General features: G+C 38.4%; 1 protein-coding gene across 2 annotated transcripts in view; it reads right to left on the reverse strand.

The window, feature by feature from the left end:
• Positions 1-16,667: 16,667 nt before the first annotated feature.
• The window catches only part of ZNF804B (zinc finger protein 804B), a 226,551-nt gene continuing 218,854 nt past the window's right edge, over positions 16,668-24,364 (reverse strand). For both annotated transcript variants that reach the window (XM_068211798.1, XM_068211790.1), the window contains exon 4: positions 16,668-24,271. In XM_068211798.1, coding sequence (XP_068067899.1) covers positions 20,593-24,271 — 3,679 coding nt within the window. In that variant the 3' untranslated portion in view covers positions 16,668-20,592. The remainder of the gene's footprint in view (positions 24,272-24,364) is intronic.

A 24,364-nucleotide genomic window follows, 5' to 3' on the forward strand; every position in this document is an offset into this window, starting at 1 on the left:
AATAGGACCCCCCAGGTCTCTTTCTGTGTCACTGCTTTCCATCCTCTCATTCCCCAGTCTGTCTGTACATCCAGGTTTGCTCCACCCTAGGTGCAGGATCTAGCAGTTTTTCTTGTTGAGCTGATATGATTGGTGCTGACCCAGCCCTCTGACTTGTTGTGGTGTCTCTGCAGACCCTCCCTGGCTTTGAGGAAGTCAACAGCTCCTGCCAGTTTTGTATCATCTGAGAGCCTGTTTAGTGTCCCTTCCAGTCCTGCATTCAAGTAATTTATGAAGATGTTGAAAATCAGAGGGCTGAGGATGGAGCCCTGCAGAACTCCACTAGTGACACGTCATCAGTCTGATGTCACCCCATTCACTGTAACCCTTTGTGCCTGAACCCTGAGCCAGCTGCACACCCATCACATGATGCGTTTATCCAGCTGTGAGATGGACATTTTGTCCAGAAGAACACTAGGAGAGACAGTATCAAAAGCTTTGTTAAAATCCAAAAATATTACATCAAATGGCTTTTCTTGATCAGCTAGGTGGGTTATCTGGTCATAAAAGGAAATCAGGTTTGATAAGCAGGACTTTCATGTCATGAAGCCGTGTTGGCTTCAGACCATCAGGCTCCATGGATTTGTAGGGATCCAGCTGGAGCCCCAGGCTGACTGGGAATTAATCATTCCTGCAGTCATGGTTCTCCAAATCAGGGCACTGAGACCCCTTTAGTCCATCTGGTGTTGATGACAGAGGCAAAGAATATGTTAAACCTCTGCCCTGTCTATGTTTCTGATTGTGAGGAGACCATCCTGTAATGAGCAGATATTAGTTTTGCACTGCCTGATGCCATTGATATATTTGAAAAAACTTTTTATTGTCCCCCACAGTTTTGGCCAGCTTCAGGTCCAGGTTTGGCTGCCTGAATTTCCTCTCAATAATATCTCTGTATCCTTGCCATGTTACCTGGCCATGTTTGTCACTGAGCATACACCTTCCTTTTTGCCTTATTTCCAAGAGAAGACTCCTGTTCAGCTAAGCTGGTTTTCTGTCTCGCCTGCTTGACTTCTGACTTTTGGGAATTGCCTGCTCCTGTGCCCTTAGAAAGTGATGTTTAAAAAGTCACCATCACTGAGGGACTACAGCATCTGCAAAAACATGTTCCCAGGGGACTTTACTTACTAATTGCCTGAGAAACCTGAAGTCTGCTCTCCTCATATCCAGAGCTGAGGTTTTGCTGGCACTTTTCCTCCTGTTAACAGAGATTTTTAACTCGATTTCTTCTTGGTCACTGTGGCCACGACAGCTGCCAGTCTCCACTCCACTCACAAAATCCACTCTGTTGACAAGCAGCAGATCAAGCGGGCCATTTTTCTCAGGTGCCTCCCTTAGGACTTGTTCCATAAAACTGTCATCCAGGTTTTTTAGGAATCTCAGAAGAGAATGAGGCATCTAAGCCCTCTGAAGTAGAAGACAACTGTGTTAGATTCACAGTGAAGAAATACTTGCTCTTCACTGTTGACTCTACAAGGGCTTCAAAGTTTTGGATGCAGCTGGGTAAGAAAGAAGACAGAATAGTAGAATGCAGGGCAAATAATAAATATGTATTTTTCTGGTTGTGCTACAGTAATGTAATTGCCACCAGGTTATACCACATTTCAAGTGTCATATCTGTCTTTCTGCAATGTCTAGGATGCTGAGAAATGCAATTTAACTGTAATAAATTCATAACTTTATTGTTATCTGCAGCAAATCTTAAGTGACTCTTCAAGGTTCCTCTTCACTTCCTTACAAATGATTATTTGACTGCCTGTCAAATAATCTCACTCCATACTGTATTTTAAAACAATAAAAATAATTCAGATTGCTGAGTCTATGATAAGAGAAATATTTCTATAAAGTTCTCAAAGTACAGATTTCCTGTCCTTACGAATTCTCTTGCTCTCATGGTTTAACCCCAGACAGCAACTCAGCCCTACACAGCTGATTGCTCACCCCCACCCCATGTTGGGATGGAGGAGAGAACTGCAAGAATAAAAGAAAGAAAAACTCGTGGGTTGAGACAAAGACAGTTTAATAGGGAAAGCAAAAGCTGCACATGCAAGCAAAACAAAAAAAGGGATTAATTAATTCAGCACTTCACATGGGCAGGTAGTTGTTAAGCCATCCCCAGGTAAGCACAGCTCCATCACATGTAACAGTGACTTGGGAAGACAAACACCATCACTCCTAGCATCCCACTGCTGTGTTCTGTGCTGAGCATGATGACATATGGTCTGGAATATCCTCTGGTTCAGTTGAAGTCAGCTGTCCCAGCTGTGTCCCTTCCCAACTTTTCATGTACTCCCAGTCCACTTGCTGGTGGGGTGGGGTGAGGATCAGAAAGAGCCTTGACTCCGTACAAGTGCTGCTCAGCATTAATGAAAATATCCCTCTGTTACTAGCACAAACTCAAAAGACAGCCCCATACCAGCTACTGGGAAGAAAATAAACTCTATTCCAGTCAATGCCAGCACATATTCTTATTTATAAGCATGATTCATCATTATACTATAGGGCCAAACTAGATGAATTTAAACAACACTCCAGCTATGTGTAAAAGGAAGTGACATAAGATTATATTGCTCTGGTTACAGTTGATAAAGCTAATCCTCCCTGGAGATTTCTATTCTAGGGAAACAGTTATGTACAGTGAATAAGCCCATACTTCCACAAGGCCTTTAGAGAAAACTTGCTGCTCATATTGAGGATGGCCTCTATGAAGCCCATTGACATAAAATTTAGCTTGTCACTGTAATGATTAAGGTGAGGTTATTTTTACCCTTGATGTTCACCCATTTTTTTTTAATATTACAAAGTTCCTCAGTACAACACATATTATTTGTAGAAGAAAGTGTTTTTTTTTTCTTTCATTATTTCCACCCAGTTTATAAAAAGTATTTATTGGTCCTTTTATAATGCTTAAAAATATAGTGAACTCAGCCAGAAAAAAAGTGCATGTTTAAAATGTCTATCTTAGCTGAGAATGCACACTGGGTAGCTGACAAATGCTAACCTGAGCATGATAGGTTAGTCTAGTCTGCAATTTCCTTTGTGGATTTACACATAATCATTGCAGATAATATCAAATACTAATTCGCATTTGATCAGATTTGGGGTTAATGTTTTTCGTCTTGCATATATTTAAAGAACTCAGCCATCTAAAATAGTACATTAATTTGTATCAGTTGATTGTTTGGCAGTTTCTCTTTGTATTTGCTGTTACTGCCAATAATGTGTTTTGGAGTCTTAAAAAGTGAGGGAAGAACTGAGACTAAAGCAATCAGTAAAGAGGAAAAAAGACCTCAAAAGCATGATGGCAACCTGTCACCTCAACCTCAGTCAAAGATCTGGCAGTTGCAGGAACCTGATTAGCACTGCTACAAGAAAAATGCAGCTGCCCATTCCTGGTCTGCAGGTGTTGCACTAGGTATTCCGTTGTCTGACAGTGTTTTCAATCAAAGTAATTATCTCCTGTAGGAAAAATAAAGTGTTAGCCATGTTGTTCTAACAGCAATTACCCATCTGTAACAAGATGGGCACTCGGAGAATACCATTAAATCACTGAGCTTCTGACCCTGTGGTCATTAGATGTTCCTTTTTCATTTCCACTTCATGTCAGGTGTCTTCCTTGCTATCTGGCTAATTCTGGCTTCCGATGCTGTGTGCTTTTGAGAGTCCTAGAGATAATGCCTGAGCCTTGAAAGGCTGTTTTGTGCAGAAGTGAGAGAGCTGGCTCTGTTGTCCTGGTGTCAGTGAGCACTGAAACGACAGTGCCCAGTCTTTTGTAGCCCAGAGAACTGAGCATCAGTGCAGTAGGAAAGTATTCACTGAAACCAAACTGATCTAAAATTGCATGAATGAGGTTTAGTCATACATTAAATGTGTTCTACCTGACAGCTTCAGAAACAACAGCTTGCAAATCTAGAAGGCAACAGCATGTAGCAAATATGCCACTTATGTTCATTTCCAGGTAAAGGATTGTATTGTGTATAAATTATTTAATATCAACCTTGCAGGCAGCCCTCCTCTAACTTTAGTGCTGAAGGGCTTACTGGACCCTTATTTTCCCACCTACTCTTGCAGTTCTCAGACAAATTAACTAGAGGTGGGAGCAGCCACTGTCCCTGGAAAATCATGTGTCTCTCATATTTATCATAGCCATAAAAAATCCACACACTGCATCAAACTGCATGCAAAGAGGGCACTTATAATCTTCTCAAAATGCAACAGGAATGGGTCCTCCAGGAGCTCCCATACACAGTTTGAAGTCCAGAGGTTAGCAAAAGAGATGGAAGCAGGGATTGCACAGAAATGTGCCTGAGTTCTCAGCCTCTGTGGGGATCACTAAGACACAGAAATTATGTCAGAAGTAAATGATGTCATTTGATGTCAGAATTTGCCAGATTTATATTAGTTATTAGGAAGAAATCCTTGACTGTGAGGGTGGGACAGATTTCCCAGAGAAGCTGTGGATGCCCCATCCGTGGAAGTGTTCAAGCCCAGGCTGGATGGGTCTCTGAGTAACCTGTTTTAGTGGAGGGTATCCCTGCCATTGGCAGGAGGGTTAGAACTGGATGATCTTTAAGGTCCCTTCCAACCCAAAGCATTCTATGATTTTATCTGTCTAGTATCTGCCTGTGCTCCTTGGCTGCCTGCCTTTCAGGTGTGTTCCAAGGGTCAATGACTCATGGTGTTCAGACCCTGAAACCATGGCAGTGCTCAGTGGCAGGTGGGATACTTTGCAGAAATACACTTTTTTTTTTTTTATTTTTAGACCATGAAATTCCACTCTTAATTTTTTCCTAAGCCAGATTCTGGTCCCACTATATTTTCCACTGTATTTATTGTGTTAGATAAGTTTGCACAACAATTACAGAAATGTTAATTAAGAAGTAGTACAGAATTTTGTTTCATTTGTTAGGACTATTAATTTTTTTTTGGTGTTGCTTCAGTTTTTAAATTTGATTTCTGTAGGAGATGGCTGCGCATATACGTAACAAATGGAAAACTCTGGCAAATTAATTGACTGGCAAGCCAAGTTCAGTGTATGCATCCACTTTGTAATGAGTTATAATTAAAAAAATTAACAAGGAAAGTAACTATGATTTGATCATCGAAGTTTAGACAGGCAAGGTGACCTATGTGTGAACAGAAGAGTAATTATTTGATAACTATGACATCACCTATCCACATCCCTCACATATTCTGTTAAATTAACCTTTGCCATCACAGACAGGCCCTAGTCGTGTCTCTTCAAGCTCAAGTGATCATATCTAAACTCCTTTCTAGGAGCAGCAATGTGGGCTGGCCCAAAGGAGTTAGATGGTTCAGCTAACCTAAGGCACAAGGGTTCAACCAAGCACCTTGATTTCTTCAGAGCTATTTTAAACACTTGTTTCACTTCTGCCAGGCCTCTCCTTTTAGCATATTTGGTGTAAATGCAGAGACAGAGAGATTTGTTCTGGATGCAAGGTGGTGTCTCTGCCTTGTGCTGTATGCAGCAATAAAATTATTTGCTCTCAGAATATGAATGTGACTTGGTGTCCCACTATATTTGCACAATCCAGAAAGCTGCAGAACATTATGGATGATTCACCCCAGGAAGGCCACATGAGAACTTCTAACCCTGGCTTCCTAAGAGTAAAGTTCAGTGACGGACATAAGAGATGTATGACCTCGGGTTACAATGTTAGACATTTAAATATAAAAGTTGTGAGTTTGGACGGGGAATTTATATTTTTAAATAAATAAATATTTGCTCTAATGTACATAATCGAAATATACTTCTTTCAGCTGATGGCTCTGGACTAATGAGTAGCAGTGGGTTTATTGTTGTGCACTGAAATATATCCCATCTAAAAACATCGTAGTCCTTCACTTACCTGCTACTTTCTTTCTCCTGTTTACAGTTCCCTCTTTTTTTTTTTTTTTTTCTTTCTTGAAGATTCATGTCTTTGCTCTCAGAAAGTGATAGAAACTAAATCTGGTGACTTCATCTGATGCACTCATTTCCCTGCATGGAGAATAATAGAGAAAAAAGCCAGAATGTGTTTGTATGTTGAACAGAGAATAGTAGCAAGTATAACCTTTTTGATAAAGCCAAGAAAAAAAAAGCCACAGTTCTGGCCTCTGTATCAGGGCATTATCTCAAAAAATTGCATCTTTAGCAAGAATTCTGGGGATTCAGTCTATGGCATCTTGCTCTTTAATAGGCTACTTTCTAGGAAACTGGGAAACTGTATGCATACCAACATGTAGAAAGCTTCAAACTGACCATCCAAATTCAAAGAAAACAGATGCTCTTAGTGTCTCAAAGAAAGAGGTATTTCTCACTGTTTCTCACTAGTTTCAAGGCTTCATTTCATGTCCATAAAGGTTAAATATTATGTGATTAGTGCATGCTTGTCTGAAACACTGGCTGTGAGCCTAGAGAAAAATGCCACCTTGAATCATATTATGTTGGGCCATCCTACAGGTACAGCACACTCCAGTGTGACACAGCAGCTCAATGCACTTTGTACTACCTAAATAAGGAAACAGAGATAACCCATAATTTCATCCAAAGTGCCATTGGTAAGAAAGAGACTGCAGAAGAAAAAAAAAATTACTTTTCTCTTTTTCAAGAAATAAGGTCTTAGAGTCTCGTTCTCTTTTAATCCTTTTATTTAAAGGTACATACTCCATTCAGTGATTTGGTTTTTTTCCAAGAGAAAGGCTGGTAGACAGGATCAGAGTAAACTCAATGCAGAAAGATTATCCTCTCATCTATCATGTCAAGAGTCCAGATACGAGTAAGCCAGAAGTCCCAATCTGGGCAGTGTGCTTGGGGTGGCTGCTGATGCAAGAAATGAAAAGGGACTCCTGAGTAAATGGGCACCTCTGCTTGAGATGGGCTCCTATGACCTTTTTAATGCCATGACAGGGATCTTCTTGCTTATACACATTACTGTTTTTGCAATACCTGGTCACTTGCTCAGTTGCTACAGCCTTCTCTCTAGAGAAGACAAATAGTCTAAACCTTGAGAGGCCTTGTGTCTGGAGTCTTACTATGATGAAAAGGGAATGAAAATATATAGCAGAATGTCACAGAGTAATAGAATCAGAAATAACAAGGGACAGAAGGTTCAGATAGGATACTGTTAGGATAGTTAGAAGAGATGGACACAGTTAAGAAGAATGGAATAAAATTAGTTTTAAGAGCTGAAATAATAGAAGGCAAGATATAGTATCTATTTGAGTGAGGAACCTTTTCTGTAAGAGAAACTCTTTACTGCCATGGGGTTTCAGTGCTGTTTCTGACCTGCAGACTTATTTTCCAGCCTCCTCCTTGTATTTGAGTGGTTAATTTCCATGTTTTAGGAATCCATGCTTCAGTCAGCATCTTTCAGGTATATTGTTCATCATGTCATCATCATTGGAGCAGGAAGGTTCCTGCTGAAGCAGTATATCTTCTGGAAATTAAATAAAAAGTCCAAGTTTACCCATGTCCTGAAGGGAAGAAAATTAAAAATTTCAGATATAAGAGTGAGTTGTATTTGAGAAAATGCTCAAAGAGGAATATGATTTTTGAGCAGTTCACGAAATAACTTGTATTAAGGATCCTCTTAATAAACAGAATTGCTTACCCAACTCTCCCCCCCCCTCATGTTTTGTTAATTTTAACTTCCAGTGTATTCGTATGTGTTAGGTTTAAAAAATTGTCTAAAGTGCCTTGGGTAAAATTTTGGTTCACATGTGACATCTGGAATGATGAAAAAATATCAGAAGAGCCATCAAGACATTACCATTGTGAGGTATTTATTTATATTTCTATCTTTTTCTGCTCCTTGGGAGTCATCCTCAGTAGTTCACAGCACGTAGCAAAATCTTTCTTTGCTGACTAATTGTGAAAGGAATGGAGTTTCATAAGCAATAAAATAATGAGATACCTTTGGAAAATAAGACCTTAGAATTTTTCCATCTGCCCATAAGATATAAGAATTCATAATGCATTTCAGTAAAACAATAGAAAATTATTTTAGTGCTATTTTTAATTCCTTCTGCTCTGCTGATTTACTTCTGTGAACAAAGCAACCAGAAAGCTTAATAAGTTTGGGCCATCAATAATCTGCATGCCAGCAAAACCCAGATGCTCTTTGTAAGACTTTGCAGAAGATGATAAAATCTATAATTTCCTTTAAATTCATTACAGTTTTGTTTATCAAGCAGAAGTGTGCCACTTAATTATTCATTCTTCTGCAGAAGCTAAGGAAGATCCTTTACCCTGCTTTAAGTAGTAGGTTCAGAGCTCAAAGTGCCTCTACATAGGCAACCCCCTCCAATGATTACCTAGAGTAAAAGGAAAATTATTTAGGTTACTATGAGAAAAAGTTAAGCTTGTTTTTCTACTTTTAAATAAGAATTCTTAATTGTATTGTTTATTGTATTTATTGTTTAATGTCAATGAACTGCAGATTCATTATAATGCATTAGTACTAGGTCAGTGAGTTTTTCCTGCCAATCTATACTGCTGTTTCTTACACAAATACCTTCAAACACACAGTCTAAAACAACCCTTCTACTCCCTGACACAATACAGATGAACTTGATTACTCTGTATTTATTTGAGATTGGAAATGGTATAAAAAAATGGAAAATATTCTTTTCATGTGACAACTAATATAAAGCAGCATAATTTTAGCTATCACACATAGTTGATTTATTGTTGATGACATAGAAAAGTGTATATTTGTACTTACCCACAGATATATGATGTGTGCATCACTCTGATCCAGGATGTGAACTGATGCAGAAATTCAATAAGATACGTGGAGCTTAGCAGAAGGAAAGGAACTCAACAAAGTCTGCATGTGATCAGTTACCATCATGCAAATTTTATTTTAGCTGTATGCATACATTAGATGCCATCAAATGTACATGTAAATATGCCCAACTTGGAAGTCTGATATAGTGTAGAATATAAAACAGATTCAGTTGCAGCATCCTATTTCTGGCAGTAGCAGTCTGATCCTAAAAACCCTTAGGCCCTCAATATGACAGAAGCTGGCAATTTATATTTTAAGTATAGATTTAAAATGCTGTATATTTTTGCATTATGAAAATTTACACTAGAAAGTGAGCGATGGAATCAGCGGATGTCTGTGTTAAAGAATTTTTCAGGTGGAAAACATGATCTCCTGAGGGACTCAGCAGGGTGGACAGGGATTTAAACTGGTCACAGTGAATTAAGATGGCAAAAATAGAACTGCAGTAGAGCTGCAAAATTTGGATCTGGTCTTAGATTTCAAACAGAGCTAAATTCTAAGTCTGTTCTGCACACCTAAAGTAGCAGCAACAGCAGGCCCAGCTGCCACCATGCAAATGGCACAGTGTGGGAGCCTGGAACATTCCAGGAGTAGCAGAGCACTCATATACCAGAGTTTATGAGTTGTCCCCATCATGTTTGGACAACAGCATCCCTAAGATGGCTAAAAGGTCAATTCTCCCTCAGTGTGTGACAAGTGTAGATTTAGTTGGATGACTAAGTATTCACTCTATGTCTGTATGTCTGTAAACAGATACAGACAAATACATGGACATTGGCGTTTATGATTGTTGAAGTCTTCCATGAGGATTCTGTTGCTATTGCACACCTATTACTTGAACCTTATTTTAGAAATGTCATTGCATTAGCAGCCTTGAAATTGTCCTGCTTACTTATTTCAAAACATATGACTTAATGTGGTGTAATACATGCTCTGAGGACATTCCAATGAATTGTTGGTTCCTAATGGGAGCTACCTGAGAAATTTTAATCTTCAGACACTAACTGTAATGGCTTGGCAGCTTAAGATTTGAAGATATCTATAACTAATGCCACATCCAACTGCTGTTTTTATTCTTCCAAGAGGGGTATAATGAGTCCCATGTAGTGTATGAAGGTCTTCTCCACCTTGGCACGAGTACCATCTGCTACAGCTCTACTCAGTTGATAAGTATCTCTGTAGGTTGCTTAAATGGATTTTTATATACTTCAATGTCACAGTTTAAAGGTAAAATATCTAGTTATTTAGCTCTGAAAGTAATATTTCCAGGTTAGGAAATGGAATTGAATTAATTAATGCAATAGAAAGTCTGTGTACAAAGAAGGGCATCTACAATAAAGCACAGACATTATGGCAATCAGCCCTGATTACATGCCTCCTCCACCATGAGATTTATGTGGATGTGAGAGCTGTCCTTCTCTTAGATTGTGTCTTCATGCTCGTTTAAGCACAGAAGCTCACATTAACTAGAGGGGGTTAACATGAGCCATCTTTCTTTTGAAGGGCGATTTGCTTTTAGAAGCTGTTTGGTGATCTCCATGCTGTGTTTTTCTCAGCTGGCCAGGCTCAGCCTTTAAATCCTTTTTCCATGCAAGCTGAGCACTGCAGCTGCCCCTCTTAGCACATTCCTCTCATTAGCTACAGCCTGGGAGTTTTCCTCAGCTTCCCCTACTGCACGGAAAACTCGGTTTCAGGACTCCTTCTCCCCTGGGGACTTCTTGTGCCTTCACATTTTCTAAAAGCATCCATTCCCTAGCAGAGCTGTCTAGGCATTGCAGCAGGTCTGTCTTTCCCTTTATTCCCTGTGGTCTGAACTACATCAAGGAGAGTACAGAGTTGACCAGCGTGCGTTGAGAGATATCCTTTGCAGTGTTGCTTGGGCCCCAGATTTGTGCCATAAAGATTCCTGGAAGAAGACCATGATACATGATCATCTTATGTCTATTTATGACTATCATGCTCTGGCATGTCCTTTGCCCAGGATTTGTAGATGCTTTAATGGTTTGTCAAAGAGTAAAAGACCATGAATATTATTTGCTGTAGTAATTGCATGTTTTCAAAAGAAGAGTCTTTGAAAACTCCCTTTTATGGCCTGTCGTTTTCTCTCTTTGGCTATCATTTTAGCTACATTTGTTACTATGGGTTGCTTTGGACATCAAGGATAGTCCCACACATTTCTTTGAGGAAACCTTTCAAAATGTTCCATAGCTGCATCTCTCATTCATTTCTAGCAGATAAAGCTGATGAAAAAAGCATACAGTAGAGAATATTTATGTGGCATACAAAATATTAATTGCTAACTTTTTAGTACCAACTAATAGCACTGAAAGTCAACCAATCTGATGGTGAAGCAAGTATCTCTATCTGCATGTGAAGAAAGAAGAAAAATGCATAAATTAAAAATTAAAAGCAAGGAATTAATATGGTACTGTGTCCAAATATATATTAATTTAATTGTCATTTAACCTGAAAAAATAATATGAAGCAAATAAACTATTTTAATTTAACCTTTTTAATTTTATAAGTTGGTTATGAGTTGCTTAAAAATATAATTGTTATCTTATATTTTTGGGAAAATATTTTGGTGAATAATTCTAGACAATCTCTTTATAAATAGCTGAAAATAAAGATTTGATATGATTTCCATCTTGCTTTCCTCTTCTGCTCTTTAGGCAGGAGTAGTACCTGCATCATGATGAACTGACTTAGCTTTAACAATTCCAGTTTTCAGTTTCAAAAATTTCCAGTTGTCCAAAAAAAAAAAGCAATATGTATCTTACACTGGTGACCTATTTTGGACTCTAAAATGTAGCTCAAGTTGCCATGCAGCCACCTCTTAAACTCAGTAGGGAGAGATAAGCACCTGCCAAGGGTGATTCTAGAGAATCTGAGGGAAGTGGGATGAGCCCATGTTAAGGGCTCTTCACTTTTTGGGGAATACAGGGAGGAGTAGACAGCTAAATTTTAAACAGTCCCATTTAGATGGGCAGATTCTTGCACATTAAATGTAATGAGTCAAGTGTGTGTAATTTCCACAATGCAGAGAGCTTTCATTGCAGATCTCTTAACACTGAGTGTCAAGGGAGTACTGAGGTACTCCTATTCTCTACCACACTTGCAGGAGGCAAGAGTGCCTTTGCTTCAGATCTGGAAAACTCTAAGCACTGGATTATGAAGGTGGAAGGAACCAGACACAGATACTGAGGTTGTTTGCAGGTCACAATGGATTTCAGTGCTTGCACAGTGGCTTGGGTGTCCCCTAATCAGAGCTTGTAAGGCTGAGCCAGTGTTTGATTCCATGTTAAATTTCTCCATAAGTACTGATTACTTGATGCTTAGACCTGAAAATTATTCAGCAAGAGTGCTACATGGTGAGTTTATTCCTGGATTTTTGAAGACCAAAGAAATTCTGAGAGAAAGTTAAAACTTTTCAAACAAGAGTTGACATATATAATTTTCCTGTGCTATAATTTTCCTGCAATGCTTTCAGTTTTCCAAGCTGCCAAGGAAGTTTCTCAGTTTGAATCTGTCTGATTCTACTGGTCATATCTGTATTTACTGTGAATTTATAAAGCAAATTTCCTGAAAAACTTTTAGGAAAAAATGAGATTCCACATTAACCCATGTATTCTAACCTACAGGTCACAAAGTCTTTCAAATGTATTGCCTATAATGGGAATTATGTGGCTAAATCTCTCTGTGGCACTTTGAAACTAGATCATTAGCAAAATTCTATATCTTTCTCTGCTTCCAAATGCAGATGAGTGATCTCTGAAAAAAGAACTGAAGACACATTAGTAGCTAAACAAGTCTTATTGTACATTATGAAATGCTTGTAGTTATTCATAATTTTCCATCTTTATCCAATGCTGTTTTTCCTACGACTTGACTGGGAGCAGACATGGAAAAAAAATAATTTGCAGAAAGTTACGGCCTACTATGAGTAAAAAAACTACTGGAAATGTTTGTCTTAATTTTATTGACTTCAGTAATTACAGCTGCCTCTGAGGTCTTGTCTGAGCTTGCAAGTCTCCTTAGCTTTATCCCTCATGAGTCTGACCTTTCCTTGGGGTTCTCTGCACCCTTTGGAATTAACATACCCTTTTCTCCAGGTGTCACAAATCTGACATTGCTCTTCAGACTGCTCTCTTTTATCTTTATTATTTGTAGGCAGCCCTTGTGCTCATTTCCTTCCTTCTGTTGTCCCATTTCAGCGCCCTCACTGGCCCTGAGCATCTCAGGATCTCTCTTGTGAGCAGTTTGTGAAGGCTGGCAACACTGAAATGAAAGGCAAAGTTATTGTGAACTCATAAGTTCTGATCAAAATCTATAATAAGATTCATTATTAAATGTCACCCTGACCCATTTAATTTCCAATAAAAATCATATAGCAACTGTTTATGTAACACATAATTTAAGAAAAATAAAATCAGGGAATGTAGCGTTTGAAAATATGTGCTCACAGGGAAGATCTAATAGAGGGGAGGGACTCATGGTGGGAAAGCTCATTGCTAGGGATTAAACTTATGTCAGCAGTAGACATCAGAACTGTAATTATAGATGATATTAATAAAAGCATAAAGTGCTTTAAGTCACAGAGATCTTTCAAGACATTACTAGTAAACTAAAAAGGATCACCTCATACTATTGTCAGTGTTTTTTTCCACAGCCAGTTTCTCAAGTGTCTCAGGGAGAGAGAGTGAGAGAAGCAGTCCTGAAAACTCTCCTAGGTACTTCAGGTGCTGGTCACATGCTAAGGATAAGACAAGAAGAATCCAGTCCTATAAGAAATGGGAACTTGTCTCAGTAGATAACTAGCAACTAAACAGGTAGTGTTAACTTAGTTATCTATCCCTGGATCAAATTTGGTAATCTTCCCCTGGATCTACATGTCTTTATTTGGAACCCAAATTAACAGGGTCAACATTTAAGTGGTACAGACTCAGCATCTCCAACTTCAAACCTGTAGTAGCTGCTCCACCCCTCTGGAGAAAGCAAACTCACTAGAAAATGGAGTGCACTCTCAAGAATACTGTCAGAGAAATCCTGGTGCAAGCAAGAAGCAAGCGCTTCTAGTGTTTTGACTTTCTCTGATGCAGATAGGATTTCCAATTCATAATATTTTTCCTGTGTACAGCTGAAAGACAAGCATTTACTCAGCAATTTATACTTTCTCAGCATGAGGGACAGAAGAAAAAACTCTCCTGTTTCAAGAACTCTGTGAAAATATGTGGCAATTGATTAATGATATTACCTACTTGTACATCTTTGATTTACATGCAAAATTCTAAGCCTTTTGGAACAGGTCCATATTCTTCTGCTGAGAACTCCAGAGCTGGGTGCCGTGTTCCAAGTGGGCTCTCCCTCACCAGAGCAGAGCAGAGCAGAGCAGAGCAGAGCAGAGGGGCAGAGTCTCTCCCCTGCCCTGCTGCCCACACTGCTTTGGGTGCAACTCAGGACACCTTTGGCTTCCTGGGCTGCAGTGCATGTTGCTGGGTCACGTCCAGCCTCTCATCTGCCAGCACTCCTGAGTCCTTCTCCCCACAGGTGCTCTAGATCCATTCTCCACCCAGCCTGTCTCTGTGCTTGGAATTACCTCCACCCAGGTGTACAACCTTCACTTGGCCTTGCTGAAGTTCCTGAGGTTTGCACAGCTCCACCTCTCAGCTGTCAGGGATACAAGTTTCTATCAGATGCAATTGTGCAACCTTAAGATGACACACTCATGTCCCCAAGACACACACATGTAGCTATTTCTAGAAATTTGGCAGGGTTTTCCACTGAGACTGGCAGAAAACCGCCCATAAATGGCTTGCAAAAAAGATGAAAGCGAATTATAATTCAACTATTTTTGTATAGAACATACTGCTTTACATAGGAATGGTTGGTTTATGGCTGTCTGAAAATAATTATCTCATTCCATTCTCGATGACTTATTTATTAATGGTGCTGATTTTACTCATACACAGCTTGAAGTACACAAAGCAGTTTTATATATTAAATTGATAAATACATTTAATTTATTGACTTACAAATGACAAATTTATTTGGTTTAAAAATTTTATTGGTTCACAAGAATGAAATATTGATTTTTTGTGTAATATAAGTTTTAGATGGGCACTTAAGTAGAGGCAGCAGAACTGCTTATACCTTTGATGGAAGTCTAACAAGCTTTTCAATCTTATCTTTATTCTGAGGGTTTCATAGCTAGGTCATAAAAAATTAGTTTGGGCTGCATCTTCTTTTAAGACAGTTGTGTATCTAGTGCTTGACATCTCAGCTAAGAGTGCTTTTAAACACGTTCACAAAACAGATAGGTCTCTGTTAAACTGTACATGTTTAAAGTAAATGTCCATACATGTAACTTAAGATTTACTTCTGTCTATAATTTCTATAATTGTCAGTTTGACATCTTCTGTGTTTTCTGTTAAAGAAAATAATGTGTTCATTGAAGAATAATAAAAAGTATGTTAACATTACCATATGCTCTGTAGACAAGCAACATGTTGACTTACAGCTCATCCTGGTGGTCCTGAATGAGTGAGAGTATTTTCTTAACCTGAAATATTAATGAGTTAATTCCCCCTAGCCCTGGGGCAGAGAAACATTAAAGCACATCACAACAGTATGCCCTAAACTCAGCACAGCAGCAGCACAGTTCACTGACTTGCAGATTCCTGTTATTCCTGCACACATTGTGCCTACTGTCTAGAAAGAGAAAGGTAATGAGCTGCATTCACAGCAATTCTTTATATTTCTGTATAAAATGCATATTAAGATGCTTACTTTGCCTAATAAGGTTATACGCTTCCCACTAGAGTGTAGGAAGGATTTTGCTGGCATTATAGTTAGCTTTACCAGGAATAGTAAGGTATGGACAGCTTCATTTATTCACATATTATGTCCAAGCAAGGTGGTGATTTGTTTTTGGTTTTGTTTTTATTTTTTCCCCTGCTTGTACCAAGATATGCTCAGCAACAAACAGGTGGGAACTGATCTCAACTGGAAGCCTACTAGAGTTAACAGTAATATCATAGATATTAATTTGCAGGGTATTTCCTTCAGACACACACACTTTTTATATGTTTGTCTAATTATGAATTTTGTTTTTATTATGAAATATCTAGAAAGAAAACCACAATTGAATGGAATTAGATACACTGTGTCAGTTATGTCTCTGTGTATTTACTGTGGTTTCAAGATTTTATAGAATGCCTGAGTCATGACATGTCACTGCATGGTAGATTAGTTTGGTCCCAGAGATTGGCCAAGGTATTTCCAGCTATGCAGATAGGACAGAATATAACCTCTGTCACATCCCACCTCAAAAGATAGAGTTTCATCTACGACAGACATGCAGACACTTGTTTTGACCTTCCTTCAGTCTTTGTGCTCACCTGGAGACATTGGCACTTATGAAACTATCCACTGATGGGTATAAGTAGCCTTACAAATTCTACAGCAGCAGTTCTGGGACCACTGAAGCTGAGTACCTGCATGACCAAAAGCCTTGTGTAGGAAAACAATATAAATGAAAGGTAGATGGAAAAGGATGCAATAAACAAACTGGAAAAATACAATGTAATAGGGAAAACATGGGATAAAGTGATAATAATCATAACTCTTTGAAGATATAAAGAATGATTGAAGAGTGAACAAATGACACATTTGTAGATCCTACTGTTAGATTCTTTACCAAAGGACCTGCTATACAATTATTTGGGGAACCTGACAGATAAGTTGTATGTGTAATTCTAAATAAACTGATCAGTGCATAAAAATACTCGGGAGGTTATTTATTCGTTAAAAGTCCTTGGAAAAAACACATAGATAGAATAATTTTTGTAAGGAATATTTATTTTCAGCTCCATTTAAACAACCCACTTTTGTAACACATACTAAAATCTTTAGGAAACATTCTACGAAATTTCAGGATTATAACCACAGGAATGAATTAAATGTATTTCAATTCTGGGGATTAAAATACAGAATATGTTTGCATCATTCTGCATTTTATTAGGTTGCTGCCTTTTGGTATGCTTTACATTAAAAATACATGACTGACACTCTTTATACCAGTAAGCTTTTTATTGAAAAAAAATATTATTGCATTAAACTACATTCCCAGGGATTCTTTGAATAAGCTAAAACAAAAGTCCCATTGCATGTACAATAGTGCAATTCACTTAGCTACTGTATAATATAAAACACTTTATACAGAGAATACAAAACAAAATTACTAGTTTACATATTATACTAGCCAGAGTATTATCCAGTTTTAAATATAAACTTGACACTTTTAAAATCAATCTGATCAAATGGCATTTTTATGCAAATCTGCACAACAAATATGCATGTTGAATATATTCCAGAAATGCATCAGATTTAAAAAAAAAAAAGTCCCAAACAAGAACAAAAAGATTTATCATGGCGTGACTCAGGAATTTTTTTTTAATTGGAATTTTAATGTGTGGGTGACCTCTTTCCTTGGATTATGTATCAAGAATATACAATCAAGCTAAAATTATTAACTTGGTGTGTATATATCACTGTCATAAGGATACTATAACTCTTTTAAAAATCTCTTTAAATAAAATCAAAATTGCAGCATGGCTCCATACATCAGGCTCAACAATGCTTTTAATAATTATAATGATACATATTTAAAGTACATTAGTGATGAAAAAAATATGGCAGCAATTAGAGAAAATATATAATTTCAGCTGTGCCCATAGCTTTATTACATTTCTCCAAGAAAATCCCTCCTGTGCACTAAGAATAGTATTGGACATTGCCTTTGTTTGGTAATCAGTGATTACTGTTTTTCTGTTGTGCTCTTTCTGTTCTTAATCTCTCTTTTTTCTCCCCATTAAAACATCTCAAAATTCTAATTCCCATTGTTCCAAGAATTAAAATTAATCTTTATTGTCAATTTATTTGCCCTACCATATTGATATGTACAATGATGCATGGAAATCCTACGATTTCATTTCATTCTAGAGTCCCGTTGTATGGTGCATACATTAAGGGAAACAAATACATCCATTTTCCATAAATTATCTCTGTAGTAGGATATGGTTGTTTGATTTGGCCAGGTTTCTTGCCACAGAAATTTCTACAGTATTAACATTGTCTGCTAGAAGTGGGAATTCAAAATACGTGTACATACATTAAAGATGAGATTAGGCCATCATTCCCTCAGTTCCATATTTTTCTTTTGGTGTTATCTACTTAGGATACAAACTCTTATACACAATGAGAACAGCTGGGTTTACTTTAACAGAGATGAAACTGGACCCATAAATTTAAAAGCTTGTGGGGCTGGAAATGGACCTTTTATGCTGGTATTATCCCAGGACTGCAGGTGATGGCCGCACAGACCAGTCAACCCCTTCTGGGGCACGGCTTGACCTGCTCCTTTAGATGTCCAATTCAGAATGTTTCTACAGAGTTATGACTAATGTGTCCAAGTGGTCCACTGAGTGAGTGATCTCCATCCAAGCAAGTAATAATTTTTAGGGGTGTTAAGTCAGAGTAATTGAAATATATTTGATTCTCAGAAAATAAAGTATCAGAAGTACAGAAAATATATGTTAATTCAGACCTTATTTTGGGAAAATTTTCAGCCAAAATTGAAAGGAAGAATTGTTTAACTCTGGAAACATTTAGTTCTACATTCTTCCCAAATAAAATTTTTGACTTCCTTAATTCTGAAGCAATAATTTCAATTAAAGAATTACTCTACAATTTAAATGAGAAAAAAAATATATATGCTACTTATGTACAGATAAGTAACACCAAAATGGCATGAATCAATTTTGTTAATGAGACTAAATAATAAGTTGGGAATCAAACCAAATTATGTTTGAGGGTGCTGGTGCCACCAACCTTTTTCAACACCAAAATGTTTTGCTTCTACATAGTCTTCATAATTTTTTTTCTGATTTTTTTCAATAGCTAAACCATCAAATATATAAAGCTACTTTGAAAATACGAAACTAGCAGTCACAACTTGTAAAGTAACTGGAAAAGTTTGGCGTATTACCAATTTATGCTGAAGAAGCTCCAGAAAGACATAAATTAAACCAATTCCATTTTATTGCAATGGATTGATATATTTTGATTAAAACTAAGAAAATTGGTTCTGCTGTATTTTAAAGACACAACTTATTTGCAATTAGATTTTTCAGCTTCTTCAGGTTGCTGAATGTAATGGAATGAAATTCCTCCAAAAGTTTTTCAATGTGTTTTATGTTGATTCTGAAAGATACATTTTGTGCACTACCTTATTGAAAATGAATTGAAATTATTTCAAATGTTTTTAATCCAAACAAACATGTACTGTGTGTTGGACACTTCATGGTCCAATTTTTTTGGGGGAAGCATGCCTACAGTCTAACCATAATTATGAACTAATTTCATGCTAAATATCCTGTGTTCAGTTAGAAGTATTATAAAAAATGTCAAACTATGGCATTCAAAGAGATGCTGAAGTCTTCACCTATTTCCAGATACACAGTTATTACAAACAATTTCAGCCACACATTACTCTGAAGGTTGGATACATGCATTCAAACATTGTGGATTTGTAATTTCAATTTACTTGTTGAGAGTTTGGGAAGCCATGTGAGAATCTTGACATATTTGTTTAGATTCAATAAACTTTTAAATGCTGAGTACTTGAACAAGTTTTTCTCCGAGTCTCAACCTTTAGAGCCAGTTTTTGATCAGAATTTTACTTCTGGATCTTTATGAATATCTGCATGATTTTATAGGACCAGCCAATTGTTTCTGTTGTTTGTGAAAGGGATGAAAAATATTTACATATTCTTTGGGACAGACTCTTCCACACATCAGAGCTCTGTTTGGTGGGAAAAAGGCATTGCAGTTTTGGCCAAGGACCTCTGAGGATCAAAGCCAGCACTGGCTGCTTGGCAATTCTGGGCTGGTGCGGCTCACCCTGACATGCCCTGTGACACAGCCATGCACAGGCAGTGCCAAAGAACTTGGCTTCTCGGTGAGCCTTCTTGGGTGCTTGGCTCAGAGAGAAAAGAGGCAGCCTGCTTCCACCAGCCCAGAGCTCCCTATGCTAAGGGAATGCTTTGTTATGCACCCGTGGCCTGACTGCAGTCCCTTTACACTGTCCAAGCAACATGCACAGGGATGAAATCACCAAAGTATCTTCAAGATGTTGTTGTGATTCTCATCTTCTAGTGTTAATTCACCACCCCTCCCTCTGAGCCTCCCCAGTTTACTTTGGCCAGGAGACAGCCCCAGGGTCTGCTGGTCCCAGATACCTTATTTTTTTCCTCAGTCTAAAATACTTAACCAAACCAGGCACTGTTGCATATACAAACTCAGAAAATCAAATCTTTGAGGTGTGTCAAGATTGCTCAACTTTAAATTGTGCTACTTTGAATCCCTCATCAGTGTCGATATTGATCCCATTTTGTCTGGGTGCTGTGGTCCCTTTCCTACTGACAGTCATAGACTTCACTTCAAGCTATTCTTCTAAAACATTCTGTTGAATGACACTGGCCACCCATCCTTCTTGTGATAGTATCACAAAAGGCTTTAAAGCAGCTTTTCCTCAGTGATACAAGAATAAAATCAACATTCAAATGCTGTCAGCCAGATTGTGGACTTTAGAATGTTTACTGTTGTGCTCTCAGCAAAACAGTAGATTTCTCCTCAGACCTGATTGAATGCTGAATGCTTTATTTTATTTTAATTTCGGTTTGGAGCCATGATGAAATCATTTGGGCTAGTTTAAGTAGCTAGAAACACTGAAAACTTCTTTTGTTGTAGGTAATTGTTGGGTCTGGGTAGAACAAGAGTAGTGATGGGGCTCTTGTCCTTGGAATAAGGGATGCACTAAGTGATTTGGGTGTATAGCAGAAGGTGTGGCTGTGTTCAGGTGTGGTGTAAATAAGGCTGGGATATATGCATGTGGCAGTGCAGGGAAGGTCAGTGGGGAAGGGTGGAGAGGAGTAGCAGAAACCAAGTGCAGTGGGTGTCCTGTCAGCAAAGCAGGGTGGGTGGGAATGAGGGCTGGCGCTAATGGGGAAAGTGATATGGGGGCAAAATGTGCCTGAGAGAGGGGGTGGAGGGGTGCCAGGGAGAGATGGCTGCTGTGGGGGTGCACAGATGCTGAGACAGCAAAGCGTTGCAGCAGCGTGTGGTGGATGGTGGTGACAGTAGCCTGCTGCTGAACAGGGAGGGCAGGAACTGCTGGTGTTGCAGAGAAGACAGCTGGTCCTGGGGCAGGCAAAACTTTCAGATGTTTTGCCAGAAGTTGTTTCTGCATGTGCTGCTGGGCTTGCAGCTGCAGCAACCTGTATTTGTCTACTTCTTCTGGTGTAAATGTGATCGGCTGCTGTGTTAAAGGAGGGGAGGTGGATTTACTGTACACTTCTAGGTCATTTAGTGTATCACCATACTTCTGCATAGCATTGTCACAGAAAGAGTCTGAACTGCCTTCTGCCCAGTTCAAGTCCATGTTTACATCATGTAGTTCTTCTTTGGTCTCTGTTGAATTAGCAACAGAACATCTATTAGAGGGAAAAGCACCAGGGAAATCATTTGATACTGGATCACAGCTTTGTATAAAGGGCTGCACTTCACTAATGAAGAGATTGGTTTGATCCTTTATTGCTGTGCTCCTTTTTATGCTTGGGCTCTGATAGCCTGTTTCAATTTGAATTATGTCTTTAAGAACACAATGATCATAATCAGTTCCAGGTGAAAGAGTAACATTAGTTATCTCTGATGCTTCAGTGTTTTTCTTCACACTATTTTCCAACGAACTGATTTCATTATGTCTCACATCATTTTTACCTATGCTTAGCACTTTGTCTGGCAAAGGTAACATTGCAATGTCATCTACTGATGATGAAAACTGAAGAGCAAAGTGACTTTGTGAGTGATCCTGTAATTCTATCCCACTACTGATTGAAAATCTCTCTGGATCATGCATTTGTTCCTGGGTTTTCTTAGACTGCACTCTTTCTAAAAGTAACTTGGCTGTCATTGACTTTCTTTTTCCACATATGTCTTTTGCCAGGTTTTTGGAAGAGCAGGTGGCAAAATTTTTAGACTGACTATTCACATTCAGGGCATTGGAATGTGCAGTTTCAGCTTTTCCTGGTTCAGCATTAGAACCTCTCTCAGCTTCCTCTATTGTTTTGTTGTCACAGTTGTCAGCCTCTTTTGAGAAGGATCCTGAACTGCTGCCTCTTGATATTCTGCTTCTACATGATCTTTCACTGCTTCTTGAATCACTGGTGGAACCACTTTTGGATTTGTAGCAGCTTCTACTCTTACTAAACACTTTGCCAGAATGCTGATGTCTACATCTGCTGTGTTTAGACCTGTCTCTGATTTGTAAAAGTTTATGTCTTGAACATCTTCGATATTTAATTGTGCCACTCTGAATACAGTTTCTAGTTCCGTGACTTCTACAATGACAAAGATAATCCTCGTCTGTATCACCTGAAGTGAAAATACACTTGTGCTTTCTGTGTTTACATTTGTGCCTTTCATCTGTCTTACTTTTTCTTTTAAAACAACACAGCAAATTATTTCTTCTGTGATTGTTTGATGTGGGACTCATGTAGCTCATGTAGCTACTCGTACTGCTAACTGAAGTGTCAGAATAGCTGGAGTGTCTGCCAGACGAGGACTTTTGAGGAGATGGGAACCTCCAGCATCTTGTGTAACTTCCACATCTTTCATTATCTGAATACCTGCTGTTTGAACTGGATTTACAACTAGAGAAACTTCCACTAGAGTCTTTTCCACTGTCACTTATGTCACTGCTGCAGCTGACCACATCTTGAAGGGAACTGGAGTCATTTTGGTTCTCATCTTTTTCTTCAGAATCAATTAAATGACATTTTTCAGAGTTAAAGTTTTTAATCCTAGACATAAAAGCAGAAAAGGAAATGCTTTCATTTCTAATGTTCTGAGTTTTTCTTTCACAGCCATGGAAATGTTTTAAAGGTCTCCTCAGTGATGTTGTATAAAGACATTTTTCTGTCACATAATCCTTTTGTGAGACATCAAGGTAAGCAGGCACTTTGGGTATATTTTCATTCAAATAGTCTGCAATGCATTTTTGACCATTTTTATTCATTTCTTTCCCTGTGTCTGACTCAGCTTTTTGCTTGGCCTTTCTTGGATTTAGGGAACCTTTCATCTTCTTTGGTTTCAACAACTGATTATCTTGTTCATTTGACATTTGCTTGTGTTTTATTAAACCTGAGGGTTCATATTCATCTGCAGTCTTATTTTTAGCAAGCTCTTTACAGGTTGCTTTGCTTGTTTCATGCTGTTTACCCTCTCTTTGATTTAAAGAGACTCTGAAGTCAAAATACAATGGATTACAGCCATATGAAATACAGGGCTCAGTTTTTGTAAACAAAAGTAATTCTGTTGGCCACTGCAGAGCAGTGGTGCCATCTTTGCTCACTACATGGAGGAAAGGCAATGCCTGGGGCTTAACTTCTTTAACCGTGGTCTCCTTTTCAAGTGTTTCCATATTTCCATCTGTGGTTTCTGTAATCTCCAAAGATCTTTCTCTTTTTATCACTCCAGGACTGTCATTAATGTTGCTTGAACAGGTCAGCTCAGGTGCTGGCTGTCGTGGGAGCTCAGATAGCTGGTCAGGCAGGTGGGCATTACTGTGATTGTAGGTGTTTAGCTGTGTAAAAAAATTGCTAGCTTGGCATGAAGATGAAATGGGAGTTTCTAAGAATTGATCAGATTCATTCCGTTTGCTCTCTTGCTCCATTTCTCTCAGGGAAGCATAAAAATTCAAATTTGGAAGCAGTATTTTGCTTTTAGAAAATGAAGGATTAGCTCTGTTTTTTTCTTCTGATTCCCTGTCACTATTTTCATCATTTTCCTTTCGCATTTTAGGTTTTCCAGCTACGTGACTTAATGCACTCTTATCCAAAACCATTTGGTCTTGTGGAATAGGTGGCTCTTTATCCAAACTTGCTTTCCCTTGTTCCTCCAAAAGTGTGACAGAATGACAGCCCTCAGTAGTTTGCTTTTTTTTATGGTTGGGGAACTCACTACAATCATTACCTTCTTCACAGTTCTCACTGAAGACTGATGCTGAGGACTCAAGCTTCAGAGGGACCTTTTTAGAGAATGAAAAAGACACTCCTGCCCTTTGAGAGGTATTGTTGCTATATGGGAACATTTGTGAGACGTGATTTCCAAGTGCATGGTGTCTTTCAGTTGTGGGGTGGTGCCTGCTTATAATAAGGTGCTGTTTCTCTAGTATGCTTTTGGAGAAACCTTGTCCTTCACTTGTGATGGTTCTCTGAGAACTTGCTGTGAACTTGCTGCCCTTGTACAGGAAAATTCCATCTGGTGATTGCTGCTTTTCCAGGACTAATCGGGGGGCTTTAAGCAATGGTCCACTCCCAGTGATGCTTTCATGTAAAAAAAAAAAAAAAAGAAAAAAAAAAAGAAAACTGTATTAAGTAACCAAGTTATGACAGAGCTTGCATTTGACGATGTCTGTC

The sequence above is a fragment of the Anomalospiza imberbis genome, chromosome 1 (assembly GCF_031753505.1).
Source record: "Anomalospiza imberbis isolate Cuckoo-Finch-1a 21T00152 chromosome 1, ASM3175350v1, whole genome shotgun sequence".
Taxonomy (NCBI): Eukaryota; Metazoa; Chordata; class Aves; order Passeriformes; family Viduidae; genus Anomalospiza; species Anomalospiza imberbis.